Source organism: Macrotis lagotis, chromosome 2 (genome assembly GCF_037893015.1).
Source record: "Macrotis lagotis isolate mMagLag1 chromosome 2, bilby.v1.9.chrom.fasta, whole genome shotgun sequence".
NCBI classification, from domain to species: Eukaryota; Metazoa; Chordata; class Mammalia; order Peramelemorphia; family Peramelidae; genus Macrotis; species Macrotis lagotis.
In genome coordinates this window covers 65,809,628-65,828,075 of record NC_133659.1, presented here as the reverse complement: position 1 = coordinate 65,828,075, position 18,448 = coordinate 65,809,628, and the positions used below count along the sequence as shown (strand labels likewise).

Sequence of the window (18,448 nt, the reverse complement as noted above, 5' to 3'; positions counted from 1 at the left end):
ATAGTGCTCCAGTGATATCCAAATTAAGTAACTAAAGAAATAAGGTGGAGAAAAAAAGATAAACTAACACTCTAAACTTTAGGTTCATGATAATACGTTAGGAAAACAAATCTGCTTTATCATTAATGGCAAAATATGCAAGAACAGAACTGGGAAGACTTTAGATAATAGGTATCATGCAATGGTGCATAACAAATGTCCTTGAATAATTATTTTCAGATATTAATATATGAAGTAGAACTATGAAAAAGTAGCCTTGGAAAAAATAAAAACTAATTTGCCACTTTATTATGCCCAGAGATTAAAAACTGAATTTATTTAAGCTTTTGTCCATGAGATTACAATGCCAGAGAACAATAATTTTTCAATTGATGATTAATACCTGCATACTATTTCATATTTGCAGAATTTTAATTATTTTAAAATCAGAATAGTCAAATTTCTTTGCTGAGTACAATGTTCTATTACCAACTATTACCTTGACATATTTTGCATACATCTGTTCATCCAAAGGAAAACTCTGAACAGTCCTCTCATCTCTACCATGAAAAGTGCCCAATTTAATCCATTTGCTTGTTGGATATCTGGAAAACATACACATTCACCTAAATGGGGGTATCCTTAGCCTATTATATCACAAACTAAAAAGCAAGTTGTCTTAATATTTTTTCTTATCCAAACTGACATTGCTTCAACTTTGTATATATATAATCCTGCCAACATCTTTGCCTTAGCAAAAGCCCTTGTAACAAAGTCGGGAAAGAGTCCCTTTAATGGACAGTATGAATTTAACATGCAGTTGTGAGGGTGAAACTAAGATAAATCAGAGGCTATTTGTAAGAGGCTGTGGACAGTTAAAGGAACTGATAGGAGAGAATCCTAAACCCTGGGTCATCTTTCTCTGCACTGGAGCTCTGCACAGGACACACCATAAGCCTCCGCCTAACTACAGAACCTCTTCTTCCCCACCCCCATCTTACCCAAGGCTTGCTTTGGAGGGCTGCTGTCCCCCATTAGCTAGTAAGCACCTGGAGCTGGCCCTTCATGAAGGGGAGTTTTCTTTTCTTATCTGTTTTCTCAGGACTTACACAACAATGCCTGGCACCCAGAAGGTGTTTAATACATGTTCACTAAATGGAGCTGAAATGACTAACATTGGCATAAACAAATGAGTAGATGGTTTCTAGTGTGTGGGAAAAGGAAAGAGAAGAAATGGTGAGCGGAAACAAAACAATCAGGGCAGCTAGGTGGTCACAGTGGATAGTGCAGTGGCCTTGGAGTCAGGTGGACCTAAATTCAAATCTGGCCTCAGACACTACCTAGCTGTGTGACCATGGACAACTCTCTTAACCCCATTGCCTTAGAAAAACAAAAAACAAAAAAAAAAAGAAAAAAATGTACAAATTGTAAAATATATATTGTCATATGCAAAAATTTGGAAGAGGTGTGTGCCATTATAAGAAAAAACAAATGAATAAAACTCAAAACTTCACAAAGTGGTAAATAGGAGATGACATTTGCATTGTCAATATAGCTTTCCTTACCAAAGATTAAAAGACAATTATTAACAGAAATTCAATTGTTATGTACATCAGAAGCAACAACTTACTATTATGCAAAATGAGTCAATTATAACTTTTCTATAAAATGAAGCACTGGTCATGGAAAGCAATGCAAAAAATGGCAACTTATGTTTTAAAAGAACTTACCTATCACTGATAGATACCAGAAAATCTTTAGGAGTAGATGAAAATAATTCATAATTAGCAATGTCAAACTGTTTTACTTGAATTGGCTCACAGAGTTCAATAACAAACCTTTAGAGAAAAAATACAGAAATTATACAAATTAAAACTACAAAAATCAATATTAAAACAACTTCAAAGTTTTTAATTTTTCCTTAACAATTAAAAAACATTTAATAACAAGTCATTTCACTACATAAAGCAACCAGACTTAAGGGTTTTACTAGTTTGAGAACTAACTCACAGGAAAAAAAATTGCAATTTCTTTACCCTTTAAATATATCCATCAATTCCAGAAAATGTTCCTTAAAACAAGTTTAAATGTGTGCAGTTAGTTATTCACAGAACAATTCTTAATCAGCTATGATTAAGAACACTCCATTAATCCAAATTTGAAAACGTTAAATGTCCATATATATCTAAAAACACATGTAATTTCATATCTCTGCCATAACTTGCCTTGCAAAGTTATAACAAAAATTTGACAGTATTTTTGAAGTACCAACTATGTGCTTAGTAATTAACCTGACTGGTGACCTCACTCAAATTCAATTCATGTGAGGGGTGATACAGGTCGGGAAGACTTAATGCTACTATCCTCTGTCATTCATTGGTCCAATTTCTGAATCTCATATTTAACATATAAAACACATACTTAGATTTTCACATTTCCAGTGAGGGAAAATCCAATTCATCTAAGGTTATGTTCATGTCATTTCAAATAGCCTCAATTCATTAGGATTAAATCTGCCTCTCTGCAACTTAGCACCTTGGCTCAAAGTTCAGTCCTCTGAGGCCAAATTTAAGAAGTATAATTCTTCTTCCATAAAGCAGTCCTTCAAATATTATTCTCCACTCCAAATATTACTAGGATAAACAATCCTAGTTCCTCCATTCACACCATATAAAGCATAATCTGTCTAATTATATCACTGTGCAGACTTGTCTATCAAGATGGAACAATCAAATCTGACCTCAGACCTTTTCTAATTACCTAGCTGTGTGGCCTTGGGCAAGGCACTTTAACCCCATTACCTTCCAAAAAAAAAAAAAGACAAACCTCAAAAAAAAAAAGATGGCACAAGGCTGGTTACTAAATTCTAGGTAGATTTTGTTAAAAAAGGAAGTAAGATTAGCCTGGCATTATTTGTTTCTGATAAAAACTTGATGGTTCTTTCGTATTATTGTTTCCTCTTCTAGATGTTCAAGAACCATCCCTTTAATATTATATTCTATGAGTTTTGCCAGAAACTCACCACTCAGTGATCTCTTACAAAATAATAATATATTGATAAATGATATCAGCAGTTAATGGAAATTTATCTTTTCTCACTTTCTTTTAAAAAACCCATTATTGGGGCGGCTAGGTGGTGCAGTGGATAAAGCACCGGCCCTGGAGTCAGGAGTACCTGAGTTCAAATAAAAAAAACTAAAAAAAAAAAAAACACTATTATTCTTTAGGGTTTTTTTTTTTTTTTTGCAAGGCAAATGGGGTTAAGTGGCTTGCCCAAGGCCACACAGCTAGGTAATTATTAAGTGTCTGAGACCGGATTTGAACCCAGGTACTCCTGACTCCAGGGCTGGTGCTTTATCCACCATGCCACCTAGCTGCCCCAACAACTATTATTAATGTTCTTTTGTTTTTAGCTTGCCTTCCTTTTAAGATGTATCCCTTGAAACAAGAAATTTTAAAAAGAGGGATGAAAATGGAATTCAAGAAAGCCAACCAATGGTATAAACAATATTCTACACCCAGCTCCTACTCTGGAAGAGGAGATATTCTTCTTAAATTACATCTAGTAATTTAAAGTCAATGGGATCATGAAAATTTCCTAACAGAACAGACTATATAAACAGGAGAAGACCAACTGAAAACAGTTTTATATATAAACTATGACCATTCAAATGGCATGATGATGCTTACCTAACTATAATTCCCTGTACGCTTAGTTGGACTTTATACTTTTGAGCAATGTGATCAGGAACCAGAACAAGACCTGAGATCATCAAGATGACTAACTCTAATGATAGGTTTATAACGATAAAATTTGTATATACAAAAACATAATTATGATTTTCTTTTAAACTTACCAAATTTTAGTGCTACATGGATTCAGCATATATAAGTCCATATTTTCTATCAGAATTGCAGATGTACTCTATGTAAAGAGGAGATAATTACAAAAAGGAAAATTTTAGAAAAAAAGTATTTTTGAACAATCAAGAAATCTCTCAATTTTCCACATTTTCAATTCCTCAGAAAACATAATAAAAATCTATTAAAACAAGTTGAAACTGAATACAACTCATGGGTTACAGATACCTCAAAAGAAATAGATAAGTGTTTGTTCCTAAAATATAAGATCAGATTTTATTTAAAGTAGTAATATTTCACCTTTTTCTCCAGATATTAAGGATTATAGTTTAAAATGTCCCTCCCCTTTTAAAAAAAGAAATTAGACTCACAGCATTGTCACTAAGTTATAAAAAATTGTGCAGCATCATAATCCTGTTAGAAAGCCACTTGATTTTGAACTCATAAAATTATTTTTAGAAGTATTATCTTATAAATTTAAATATGAAGTTAAGATTCAAATCAGTCAATAAGTATTTTTAAAGTACCTATGTGTCAGTCACCATTCTAGATGGTGATACAAATACCAGAGAGAGAGAGAGAGAGAGAGAGAGAGAGAGAGAGAGAGAATACCTATCTCAAGAAACTCACATTTAAACAGAGGAGGCAATGTGAACATATATATAAATAAGGACATACAAAATAAATACAAGGAAGTTTAGGATGAGAAGGTATTAGCAGTCAAAGGGAATCTGGAGGAAGTGGGCAATTCTGTAAGGCAAGGGAGCACTGCAGCTATGGGAATCAGCCAACACAAAGATAGGAAATGGGAAATAGGAGTTGTGTATGAGGAGTAGCAGACTGCAAGGAAATAGTGATGAGAGCAAAAAGATGAATGAGCAGCTTGAGAAGAGCCAAACCGGAACTCCTGAAATCTACTGAGAAGAGAAACAACATCCTCAACACCTGCCCTTAAGGAAAACCACTTTGACAGTTGTGTGGAAAATGGGGGGAAAAAAGGGAAAGTCAAAAAGCATTCAGATAGTGCAGGGAACTGAGCTAAAATTAAATCTCATTTTCCTTGTCAGTTAAGAAAGCACGGAGCAGGGAAAGATTCGAGGCAAAGAGACCCATCAGGGGTATCACCAAAGTCCAGTGGAGGGCTGGCAGCCCAAATGCAAGTGTGGTTTGTGGGATCAGGGAGAACGAAGGGAGAGGTGAAAAACACTAGAATATGAACCTCAAGGGTTGGTGTTAGGTGAGGGAAAGGGAGGAGCAGAGAACAACACTGGGTTGACCAACATAAGGGAAGAGAGAAGGATGGTGTAGAAATTCCTGAGTAGAAATCACCAAGTTCACGAGAGGGGAAGGTTTGAAAGAAATGACGGTCTGCTTGAAGCATGTTCAATGTAAGATGCCCAAAGAATACCCAGTATAAAATGTCCAGCGGGCAGTTAATGATGGGGGCCAGCACTCCAGAGAGACTAGGAAGGAAAGATGCAGTGGAGAGGAAAAAACAAGTTGAGGTCTGACAACAGAGACCTGAAGTATAATAATACATGATGGGAATAAAAAAGTGGAAAAAGAGGTGAGTATCACAACTGGGACCTCAAATCAAATTTAAACTTCTTTCAAATAACCATGTAACTATAACCTTCTAAAAGTACAAGAAATTTAAGCTTCTCCTAAACAGAATACCTTGGCCTCTGGATTAGCTGCTAATATTTTGGCACCACATTCTACTGAAGCATAATTATTCCGGTTTTTCTGGACCTTCTTGGTTGAATGTTGACCACCATTGGAAGATGGATGCATTGATTGACCTGTAGATAAGCATTATTTAAATTGTGATTATGAAAGAAAACAACTCACTTTCACACCTCTAAAAGTACTAACACTACCTGCTGGTTAAGAATTGGAATGACTGAAACAAAAAACAAAAAAGCCCACATATGAAAAGTTCAAATTATATTATCTCCATAGTTTTAAAATTTATTTAGTATTTCTTTAAATTAAATAGCAAAATTCATAGTCCAATTCAGACAAATGAAATTTCTGGAATGTGTATGCACACACCCACACACTTACATATATGTGAATATAATAAATGCACTCCAAAAGCTTTAAAGTTCAAAACTATATATCAAAACCAAGATTATTCTTGTTGATTCAAACTGTGAAGTGTTAAAGAAGAGTTAAAGAAGTGAGTAAAAGAAATCTTTACGGAAAAAGGACACAGGAAGCAATAACTGGGAGGCAGGAGCTAGTCAGAGGGGGACCCATATGTTATCACTTTTGCAACATCTCAATGAAGGACTGCAGTCTTCTCCCCAATTCTAATGATATCAAAATGGAAAAAAAAAACCACAGCAAAATATAGCTAGAACTGAGTTTGCCAACAAAAATCCTATCAATTCTAATTATGATCAAATCACATAAACCTACCCTTAACATGGCGTGTGAATATGTATGTGTGTGTGTATATATATATATATATATATATATATAATCCCTTGCTTTTATAACATAGTTCTATGCTACCCCTACTCAAATTTCAACATCTCCCAAATAAGATTCCAATACTTAATCTGCTGTTTGAATTTTTTTCTGTATAAAAACTTTCCAATTAAATGTTTGCAACATCTCTGAAATAGGTCGATGTTTTCTTCCCAATAAAATTCAATTTAATAATTAATTAGCACTATAAATACTTTATACTAAAGAAGTATTTAAGGAATTCTAAAATTAAGGATTTCCAAAAGCAAAGCACTAAGAATAAGATTACTTTAAATACTATGTGATTAAAAAAATAAGGAACATTTAAATAGTCTCCCCATAAAAAGGGAATAAATCTTTTGCTTACTTTTTTCTTTCTCTACTTCCATAACTTTTTTTTTCCATTCATCAAATGTTGGAATGTCTCCTGGATCTTTGGGGCTTACTACGGCTGTGGAGTCATCTCCAAGCTTTCTGTAATCTGGTAACTGAAAAAAAAATCCATACAACACAATAAGTTTGTTTCAAGAGGTATTCAATGTCTACTATATAGAATTGTCTTCTAGGCAGTACTGGGTACATAAAGATTTGTAAAAAAAGACAGTCCCTGATCTCCACAAACTTAAATCCTAGTAGGTAGAACAAAAATATACACAAAAAATAGTTAAGTAAATATTCTAATCATTTTCTGTAGCCAACTAGAATGACACAAAAGATTAAGGAAAGATCACTTTTAGCTGAGAGGAATCATGGAAATCTGAAAAGAGAAATAGGTCTTGAAGAAAAAGAAGAATTTCAATAGGCAAAGATATGGGGAGGGTAAATTTCAAGACTGAATTGTATTTGAATTCATCACAATGAATGAATGATGGTTTGATTCCGAAGTTCTTTAACATATTCCTTTGCACGGACAAAGCTCGTCTTTCACTGCTCAGGAGGAGGAGGGGTCCTTCTAACAGTTTCACAAAGTAATGGCAATAAATCTTCTCCAAAATGCCATGGAAATCTCAGCCATGGTAGGAAATGCGTTTCAGGCATTAGCCTCACCCAGAGGTGGATTAAGTTTTATCAGTTCCAGGTTAGAGGATACAAAATACACAAAAATGGGATAGGTATAACACAGAAAAAGAACTAGTCATACCGCATGGAATACACAAAGTTGCATGTAATTCCATGCAGATTAGAGGAAGAAGTTCCTGAAGACCAATCTATAATTGTCCTATAATTTCTTTAATAAGCAATGAAGAAACACGTTTTTACTAAGTCCACCTGACCAAAGCACTCAAGACTATTTTCTTTGAGGTGAGTATTCTTTTTGCTTCTTCAAGGAGGAGATCTCAGTGTTCAACAATTTTAATATATTCAGTGCTGAGAAAACAAGTAAAATCATCATATGACTCGTATGAAATAATATCTGGTGACTCAGAAATATTTAAAAGTAATGAGAATTCTGATGCCTTTCTAATAAAAGAATTTTGTTATAAAAATTCAGGTATATTTCAAATAGTAAGACGCAATAGTAACAAGCAACAGAAAATGGCAGAAAGAAAGCAAAAACTGAGGATCCTAACCTATGAATAACTTCATTTTGCAATTTTTATACCTGTTAAAATACAAAGATTATCATCAGTCATCCTTTTCAGATCTTAAATTTTAGAGTTCTAAAGGACAATGTTTCTTCTCATTCTCTTAACTCTGCAGTATGACTTTCAACCTCCTTATTTAATGGAAACTGCTCCCTCTGAAGTTACTAATGTGCTTTCAATTGCCAAATTGAATGATCTTTTCTAAATTCTCATCTTTTCCTCCTCAGTCTTTATTATTGGTTCTTCATCCAAGTCATATATATTAATCATGATTGTCCCACAAAACTTCCTTCTGGGACCTCTTCTCAATTATCATCTCTATATTAATGATTTCCAAATCTACTTATTTGGTGCTAATCCTCCTTTTAATTTCCAGTCTCACATCTCCCAATTGTCCATACTTAAAAGTCTAAAATTCTATAACCAATGAAAATAGTATTTCAAGGAAACACTAGATCATTTCTCTAACATTACAGCCCTTTAACCATAGGTCAAAGCACCAGTCATTGCATTGTAGCAGTACCAGAGATATTTGTTTCATAACCTCCTTAAAAAACTCTTGCTTTAAAAATCTTTAATAATACTGGATTGATTTAATTGTTATAATACTTAACCAAAAAACCACAGTCCTCTTTCTGGATATTATGTTAAAAAAGGTATTCTGGATTTCAACATCAAGCTAATAGAGAGGGAGAAAAATTGTTAACTTTGAACCAGAAAGAGCCAGATAAAAGATCCTTGAGAGTCAGTGACCTAAGTGATCTGTCCATCAAATTTCCTCCTCATTGAACATGTGGCAAATAAAAGCAACTCAATGTTTATAAAGGCTAGCTGATTAGCCAGACATCAATGAATTAGATGACAAATATTTCACTTACCTCTTTTAGGTTTTCTGAAGCATTTAATGCAGGCTTTTGATGATCTGCATTGTTCTTATTTGGTGGATCTGATTCAAATTCTGATTTTGTCATTATATTGTCTTGTGAAGAGGAAGCATTTTCTATATGCTGACCAACAAGACTTTATATGAGAAAGCAAAATAAATTTTAAGTGATAAGCATTATTGAAAAGTAATAAATATATATCAAGTTTTTACAATAAAAACAGCAAATTAAATACAACTTTTCATACCTTTCTGGTGGTCTGACAAAGGTTGAATGTTCAACATGATGGTCTAAACCAAGGGTCCCATGTTTTTCAACTTGGGGATCTGAATAAAGGCTCCCGCCAATATTACAGTCAGTTTCAGACTGCTCAATTTCACTCAAACTAGCAAGTGGGATATCAGCACTGGAATTTTCTATGTCACTGAAATGAAGAAAGGGAAAATAAAAATAAAACATTCTGATCACTGAAAGACTAAACTATATAAAAATACAAATACGTCTAACAAAATGCCATAATTTAAAACAATAGTTGTGAGAAAGAAATATGCTTGTATTAGTTTTTCCCTGTTTCATAAAAAAGTTCAAAATTTGATTTGTTAATATCTTCATTCCTTTCTACAAAATTCATAAACAAGTATTTTAAAAAAACAACTCTAAAATACTTTAATTACTATAAACACCATATTGGCAATAAGCAATCATATATTAAGAACACTAATTAACTTTGGATTGCCCATGTTTCTATAGTTTTCTATGACAAAATTTTAATATTGCCAGCATATGAGAAATCATCCATCATTTTAAAAATAGCACTAAAGTTTTTATAACATTTCAGACTTTTATTTTTTCAAGTGTTAAAGGCCCTAACATTTGATTTTTGGTGAAGAAATAAAGGATTGTAAAATATATCTTACTATTTGTGGGAAAAGATGGGATTTACAACTTCCATAATAAATCTTCATTATGTAGATGTGTGTGTGTGTGGGGGGGTGCTCTGATGATGATAAGCACGAGACAGGGATTTTCAATGATTTATACAAAAAAATAAAAAAAATTCTTTCCTTATGCAAAGACTACACCTTTCTCTGAGAGGTATGGTCTTAGATAGTTGCCTTGGCCACTAAGACATTAACTGACTTGGCTCAAAGACTCATAGACAATAAGTGTAAGAAAGAGGACTCAAATCTATACATCTCAGGCCAGCACTCAATGGACTATCATAATAAACAGTAGACATTTCAAATTTTCAAATCACTTGACAAACATTATCTCATTTGATCCTCACAATCATCTTGTGAAGTATTTACTATAATTTTTTTATTATCATTTAATGGATAAGAAAGCTAATGAAGACAGCCATTAAGCTATGGTCATGCTTAATAACAAGGGCAGAGATTCAAATCCAGATTTTTTCTGCCTCCCAAGTCTATTACTATTCTATCCACTATGCCACAGTACAGTTCCTTGAAGTCTAAGACATACATTTTTATATTCCTCCCCACTGGGTTTGCTAGAATAATGCTTTTAAAAAAATGCATGTGGAGCAAGCAGCAGAGAAAAAGGGGAAATGTTACAATTTTATTAAAATTAAAGCAATCTAAAGACAAAATAAGACTGAAAATATATAGAACTTGAGTATTATAGAATAAGAATGAAAACAGAGGAATAAAGTAATGATACCTAATAGAACTAATAGAGTATAATTTGCAAATTCTAGAAAACTTCAATAAAGAGATTACTCATTATTATTTCTTTAATAGATTTCTTTTGGAAAATTTATCATTTTCACTTCCATTTGAATATTTAATTTTTTTAAATTATAAGAAAATCAAAATATAAAGCATAAAAACTGGCATATTAGGTGCCTAAATTAAATTTGTGGATAAGGTTGTTTTGTATCAGAAAAATAGATACTTCTATCAAGGAATTAAAAAAAAAATCAAGGAAAAAATAAAATTAGTTATACTTAGGTTTTGAGACTGGAGTGATCTCTGAGGTAGATGAGGTGGAATTATTTTCAACATTTTCCGTATTTGCAGCTATACTAGGAGAATCTCCATTGATGTCAACTGATGGGAGTGTCTCAACTACAGGTGAACTTAAAATATTTGACTGTGCATCCTGTTGAAAAAAAATTAATAGTCACATAAAATCACAATGTTAAAACTCTCACTCTTTGCAGATGACATGATGTTATGCCTAGAGAATCCTAAAAAAATCATCTAAAAAACTACTAGGGGGCAGCTAAGTGGCGCAGTGGATAGAGCACCAGCCCTGCAGTCAGGAGGACCTGAGTTCAAATCCGACCTCAGACACTTAATAATTACCTAGCTGTGTGTCCCTGGGCAAACCACTTAACCCCACTGCCTTGCAAAAACTAAAAAGAAACAAACAAAAAAAACTACTAGAAATAATTAGCAACTTTAACAAAGTCACAGGATATAAAATAAACCCTCATAAATCCTCTGCATTTCTATATATTAATAGCAAGATACAGCAGCAATAGCTAGAAAGAGAAATCCCATTCAAAATAACTTCAGGCATTATAAAATACTTGGGAGTCTACTTGCCAAGGCAGAGTCAGAAACTCTATGAAAACATTTCTCTCACAAATAAAATCAGATTTAAATAACTGGGCAAATATCAACTGCTCCTGGATAGACCGAGCTAATATAATAAAAATGAGAATTCTACCTAAATTAAACTACTTATTTAGTGCCCTACCAACATTAATTCCAAAAAACTACTTTAATGAGTTAGGAAAAAAAGTGTAAGTAAATTCAAATGGAAAAATAAAAAGTCAACAATTTTCAGGGATTTAATGAAAAAAAGTCAAAAAGAATGTAGCCTAGCCCTACCAGATCTAAAATTATATTATACAGTATCAGTCATCAAAACTGTCTGGTATCGGCTAAGAAATAGAGTGGTGGATCAGTGGAATAGACTAGGTGCAAAAGAGATAGCAGGAAATGATTATAGTAATCTGCTATTTGGTAAACCCAAAGAGTCCAGCTTCTGGGATAAAAACTGTCAGGAAAATTGCAAGTTAGTATGGCAGAAACTTGGATTAGACCAACACCTCACACCCCATAGCAAGATAAGATCAAAATAGACACAGGGCTTAGACATAAAAGACAACATTATAAGCACACTAGAAGATCAAGGAATAGTTTACCTGCCAGATCTATGGAAAGGGATGCAGTTTATGACCAAGGAAAAGATAGAGAACATTAAAAAACTAGACAATTTTATTATATTAAACTAAAAAGCTTTTGCACAGACAAAACCACTATAACCAAGATCAAAAGAAATGTGGTAAATTGGGAAACAATTTTTACAACTAGCATTTCTGACAAAGGTCTCATTTCTAAAAATACATAGAAAACTGAGTCAAATTTTAAAAAAAAGCCATTCCACAATTGACAAATGGCCAAAGGATATATGGAGGCAATTTACAGATGAGAAAATCAAAGCTATCCATGATCATATGAAAAAGTGCACTAAATCACAATTTATTAGAGAAATAGAAATTAAAGCATCTCTGGGGTACCACCTCACACCTCTCAGACTGGCCAATATGACCAGAAAGGACGATGATCAATGTTGGAAGGGATGTGGGAAATCTGGTACACTAATACATTGTTGGTGGAGTTGTGAACTGATCCAACCTTCCCAGAGAGCAATTTGGAGTTATATCCAAAGGATAATAAAAATGTGCATACTGTTTCATTAAGCAATACCACTACTGAGCCTATACTCTGAAGAGATCAAGAAAAAGGGTAAAAATATTATTTGTACAAAAATATTCATAGCAGCTCTATTTGTGGTAGCAAAGAATTGAAACTGAGTGGATATCCATCAATTGGGGAATGGCTTAACAAATTGTGGTTATATGTACATTATGGAACACAACTGTTCTATTAGAAACAGGAGGGATGGGAATTCAGAGAAGCCCAGAAGTATCTGCATGAACTAATGCTAATAAACAAGATGAACAGAACCAGAAGAACAACACACCATAACAGCAACATGGGGGTGATGATCAACCTTGATGGACTTGTTCATTTCATAATTTTGGGCTATCTGTGATGGAAAATACCATCTGTATCTAGAAAAAGAATTGTGGAGTTTGAACAAAGACCAAAGACTATCACCTTTAATTTTTAAAAAATTATCTTATTATTTAATCTTGCTATCTCATATTTTTTTCCTTAAGAAGATGATTTCTCTCATCACATTCAATTTAGATCAATGTATAGCATGGAAATAATGTAAAGACTAACAGACTGCCTTCCGTGGAGGTGGGGGGAGGGAAGCGAGATTGGGGGAAAAATTATAAAATTCAAAAAATAAATAAATTTATTTATTTTAAACATAAAAACCCACAATGTTAATTGTTATTTATCTTTAGTAAGATTTTTTTGGAGAATATTTTCTGGGCTGACAACATTCATAAAAATATTTTTCCCCACAAAAAATGGTTTTCCTTTTTACAACCAGGCTAAATCTTTGCTTTTAATTTCCTATTACATTTACAAAACTGTAAACTATTTTAAAAAATCCTGTACCATTCCTATATCCCTATTTTCCAACTCACTTAAAATTTTCCTTTAAGCTACAGTGAAGTTTCCTCTTAACTAATCAACATTTATTGAATGTTTTCTCTATGCAAAGCTGTGTATAATTGGAAAAGAAAACACTGTTACAATTAGTCACCTTATAAAACTACCTGTACATGCAAATTAGTTATATAACAGTCCTCTGCTTGAACCCTCATTTGTCAATAGATCCCTTAAAACATAACATCCTGAGATGAACATAATGATCCATATATGTCTAAACAGCACAAAATAATTATTATAGCCCATGTAAACTCTGTACCTTAATTTTTCTCATTTATAAAATGAGGTTTTGAGAGACAAGAGTGAATGAGAAAATAAATATTTGTTAACTGACGAAATGTATTTAAGAAAAAAAAAATGACTCAATAACATTAAGTTACCTTAAAGCTCTAAAACCTAGGATCTTATGACTTAGACATTATACTTTTATCTATGCAGGCTGTTTGTTTTATTCCACTAAAATACTACTCTGAAAATTTGCTGAGGGGTCTTTACAGGATATAAGAGTAAAATATAAAATATGAGAGGGCTCACCAAACTAGAAAGACTTCAAAAACTTGTCTAAGGAATGTTGTGCAGAGCCAAATCCATGAGGGTTAAAAAACACAATAGGCAATTTTTCTTTTTTCTTTAGTTTTTAAAAAATGAACCAAAGAACAGGGAAAGTTATGAAAATTATGTATTAAGAAGGGTTTAATTTATTCATGGAGGAAAAAAACCATAATGATGAAACTGGATTACTGAAGTTTTTAAGATATATTAGCTTCAAATCTTTTCTCCAACTACATGCAACAGTAGTTTTTACCAATCTTTTTCTTCAAGATTTTCTCAGTTCTACATTTTTGTCCCTTCCTTCCCTCCCCCTGACAGAAAAAATCTGATATAGGCTCTATATTTGTAACCATGCTAAACACAGATCCATATTGATACATGTTGAAAAAAAGAATCAGATTCAAATGAAAGAAGGAAAACAATAGAGAGCAAAAAAATGACATAATACATAAGAAAAATTTTAAAAATTGATCAAATCTCTTATGTACAAACTATTGACAAGATTTTTACATTATTTATTAAATTTAAAATGCATGGCTTAAATTTTATCTCAAAAAGTACTGGAAATACAACTAGTTTTCAGTGGAGAAGACAGTCTTTCCTTAATTTTCTTTCCTAATTATGCTTGCTAATTTTATTAAATAATTTGAATCTTTTAACAGTATACCAATTATTTTATAACAATAAACTTGTTCCATACATCCATACATATCTGAGGAAAATACAAATCAAAATGGCAATAAACCAAATAGATATGGGAGGCTTTGTTTGTCTGTCTGTCTGTCTCTCTCATCATCCCAAATATCAGTTTCTTCATAAATTTCCTCAAATTTTTTCTTCCACTTCCTGGCAGCTATCCTAGTTGAATTCTCACAACAATGCTGTGAGAGAGATGAGTCAAATACTATGTTCATTTTTAAGTATGGAAAAGGCAAAGATCAAAAAATTTTGACAATGACAAGTTTCTAAAAAAACACTTCTAAACTTTAGATCTACTGTAATACAAGACTGTTTTCATGAAAAGGGTAAAATTCAGTTATTCATATTTATGCCTTATTTCACATAATAGTAAGAGAGAGATAAAATAAAATTATTGTTCTTACCCCGAATGTAAATGGTTATGAGTCATATTTTCCACCATACTTTTTTCTTTCTGTGCTAATTCTCATGTTATCATTAAACTTAGTATCAAAACTTGATTTATTTCAAAATTCCTTGCGGAAATGTTCTACAAACTTATCCTCTGCAATAAATGGTGATACACAGACCACTTTTTGAAAGCACTGCAATTTCAGATGAAGTAGTATATTATGAAATAATCTTCCTTGTTGCTTTTAGATAACAAATCCATACCTGTCCATTTCTCTTAGCTGCCTCTCCTAAGAAAGATTGTGGGACAGCCTTAAGTTTTTTATTATATACCTCTTTGAATTAATTTTAATTCAAGATTGATAGGATTCAGTTCATTTGGTAGTACATCAATTCCCTGGGATCATCATACAATGATTTTCCAAAAGTAAGTTACTTTACACAGAAAATATAAAAGTATAAAAACTACATGATTCTTAATGCCTTCTCATTTTTTCTGACACTGGCACCATCATTAAAGAAGCAAAAGCATAATAGGACTGAAGGTTGCTTCCCTTAAGTTAGTTTTAGGAATGGGAAGGGGCTAGATGGAACACAGGCTAAATAAGTAGGCAAATAAAGAAGCTGACTAAATATTGGGCCCCAAAACAGTAATCAGTGTTTCAATATCAGTTTGGAATTCAAATACCCAAGGAATTAGTGGATAAAGATTACATAGGCTCTGGCACAATTATCAATTCGCAAATAACACAAAATTGAATACTTGGCACACTGAAGGATGGAGTCAGGATTAAAAAAAAACACTTATGAACACCAATCTGAATTAAAACTTAAACTTAGTAAAAATATATAATCATGTACAGGCCAAAAAACCAAATTCACAATTGCAATTTGGAAAAAGCACAGATAAACAAGCAGTTTGTCTGAATAAAATCTAGTTTTCTTTGATTTCAAGTTAGGTATGAATTAATAATGTGAGATGGCAGCCGAGAATACAACTTTCAATAATCATCATAGCAACCAGGTTTAAGGAAGAGTCCTTAGAGTCCTTTGTACTCTGCATAGGCTAGAACAATAATCAGCAAATACCACAGGCCAAACCTGGTTTGTTATCTGTTTTTGTATGATCTATGAATCAAAAGTAGCTTTAAACTTAGTTTTGTTGTATTTAAAAATGTACAAACCATTCTTGGCTCAGGGGCTGAACATAGACAGGCAATGGGCCAAATGTAGCTCACAAACGTCATAGTTTGACAATCCCTGGATTAGAACACATTTGTATATTGTATTCTGAGCACCACATCTTAAGACAGTCAATCACTTACTTGGGAGAAAACTGAGAAGGGTGACAGGAATGATGACGAGCCCTGAAATCCTATCATATGAGGAAATTGGAATGTTTACTTGACAGAAGAAAAAAAGACTGGGGGGGGGGGGGGGGGGCATAGGAAACAGGATTGGGAGTAGTAGTGAAGAAAACTCTTGTCAAGTATTTAAAGGACTATCATGTAAAAGAATTAGACGTTCTTAGCTCCAAAGAGCAATAGGTACAGCCATAAGTGAGTTGTACAGCAGCAAATTAAATCTTGATAAAGGGGAAAAAAACAAATTTCCACACGGATAAAACTATCTAAAAATGGAATAGGATGGGGTGTCTCAGAGGGTAGTGAGTTCTTCATTACGTAAAAGTCTTCAAAGACTAGATAACTAGTTATATAAAAAAGGTTTTAAAGAATAAGCTAAACTCACAACTCAAAACTGTGATTCTAAAAATTTGTATATTGTTTAATGGGTTGGCTTGGTCAAAGAATGAATCACCAAGTGTTCGATCTGACATCAGTGAGTTGTACTTGTGCTGGTACTGAAGAAGACACTGTTATTCTGTTATACTGAAGAAGGCCCAAAGTTATTATTCCAGCAGGAAAGACCCTAGAAAATTTATGATCCAATGGCATAGCCTCCAAGAATCAGGGTCCGTTCTGTACCACAAAGAGATAGGAGAGTATTATTTTTATGGTTAAAATATGATAGAGGTAAACAGGCTATCATGGATGATATTCCTCAGACCACTATACTCTTACTGAGGAAAAGGTAAAGAAATATAAGATCCCACTGAGCTTATTGTTTGTTGATTCTAAAGAAATATTTAAAAGAGTAGTGCAAAATGTAGTATTAAAACTCATCTTACAACAAGGTGTCTCCAGTAACATAATCAACACAAAACATAAGATTAATATATAGGCATAAAATGGGAAGATAAGATCATCAAAAGTTTTTGCATTCATGGAAGATGTCAAATTTATCTTACAAATGGAAAATAGATTTCTAAGATGCTATGGTTTCCCATGTAAGTCCGGATTATGAATGTCATTTGCTAACTATCAAATTCGAGAACATTGCAGAATTTTCTTGGAGAGATCCAAAGTCATACAGAAGAGATGTATATGCACACATTAAAAAAAAAAAAACTAAGTGAATTTAGTCTAGATGAAATGCAACAATTAAAAAGTAAAATTAAGAAAATTAGATCCAGTATAAAAAGAGCATAAAACAGGCCAATACTGCAATGACATGAAAGGTTATTCCTAAAACCTATCAAAGTTTTTCCATCAATGCATATGGCAGCAAATAATGGATTAACTTATTTCCTATGGATCAAAATCACAGGTTACTAAAAAAAAAAAGAATAGACAATTCATGATGGGCAAAAACAGACTCCAGCAAACTAGAAAATAATATAAAATGGGTTAAGAGAAGGCCATTCTTCAGTCTACACTAGGACAGCAGGAGGCCCCCTCAAGAGAAGGGCTGTACATGCGTCCACTGGATCTATCCACCAGAGGGAGCACTCACATAGAGATTGTGAGTCACTGGCTCAACTAAGTTGCAACCTGCACAAGGTGTTCAAAAATGTTGACAACCTGCTGGTGATTCCCCATGTGCTCAGCAGAGGGAATACCCATGAAAATAGCAACTGTATCTTGATTAGAGGAGGGGAGATGCTGGGAGGACTGGATTGAGGCCGGTCTCCTGAGAGCTGAGGTGAGGACGACCAAGTCAGCCAGGAAAGCTGTTAATGCCAAACAAAAGTCTCTATCCTTGATTCTAGAGCTCACAGGAAGCTACTCCGGAGCTGGGAGACATGCTCTAAGAAGAGCTTTCAGAAACTCCCTTGGGATGAGGGAGAAAAACAGCAGAAACAACAAGGAGGAGGACCTGACCCTGGGGAGGGGGGGATAAGAGAAGCTGTGGAGTGACCACCTGGATCAGTCTTGAGAACCACAACAGAGAGGTCAACCACCCAAGTACTTGGCAGGGCAGCGTGCCAAGAGTCATCACTAAGATCTGAAGAAAGCTGAGTTTTGAGAAGATACTGCGTTTCCCTTTTGGACTTACT

General features: G+C 33.5%; 1 protein-coding gene across 3 annotated transcripts in view; it reads right to left on the bottom strand.

Annotated features, from left to right (window-relative positions):
• The window catches only part of SUCO (SUN domain containing ossification factor), an 86,321-nt gene that overhangs the window by 24,718 nt on the left and 43,155 nt on the right, over window positions 1-18,448 (bottom strand). For all 3 annotated transcript variants that reach the window (XM_074222036.1, XM_074222035.1, XM_074222034.1), the window contains 8 exons: window positions 10,755-10,909; window positions 9,033-9,209; window positions 8,780-8,921; window positions 6,683-6,803; window positions 5,518-5,642; window positions 3,837-3,904; window positions 1,710-1,817; window positions 479-584 (listed from right to left, as the gene is read on the bottom strand). In XM_074222036.1, coding sequence (XP_074078137.1) covers window positions 479-584; window positions 1,710-1,817; window positions 3,837-3,904; window positions 5,518-5,642; window positions 6,683-6,803; window positions 8,780-8,921; window positions 9,033-9,209; window positions 10,755-10,909 — 1,002 coding nt within the window. The remainder of the gene's footprint in view (window positions 1-478; window positions 585-1,709; window positions 1,818-3,836; window positions 3,905-5,517; window positions 5,643-6,682; window positions 6,804-8,779; window positions 8,922-9,032; window positions 9,210-10,754; window positions 10,910-18,448) is intronic.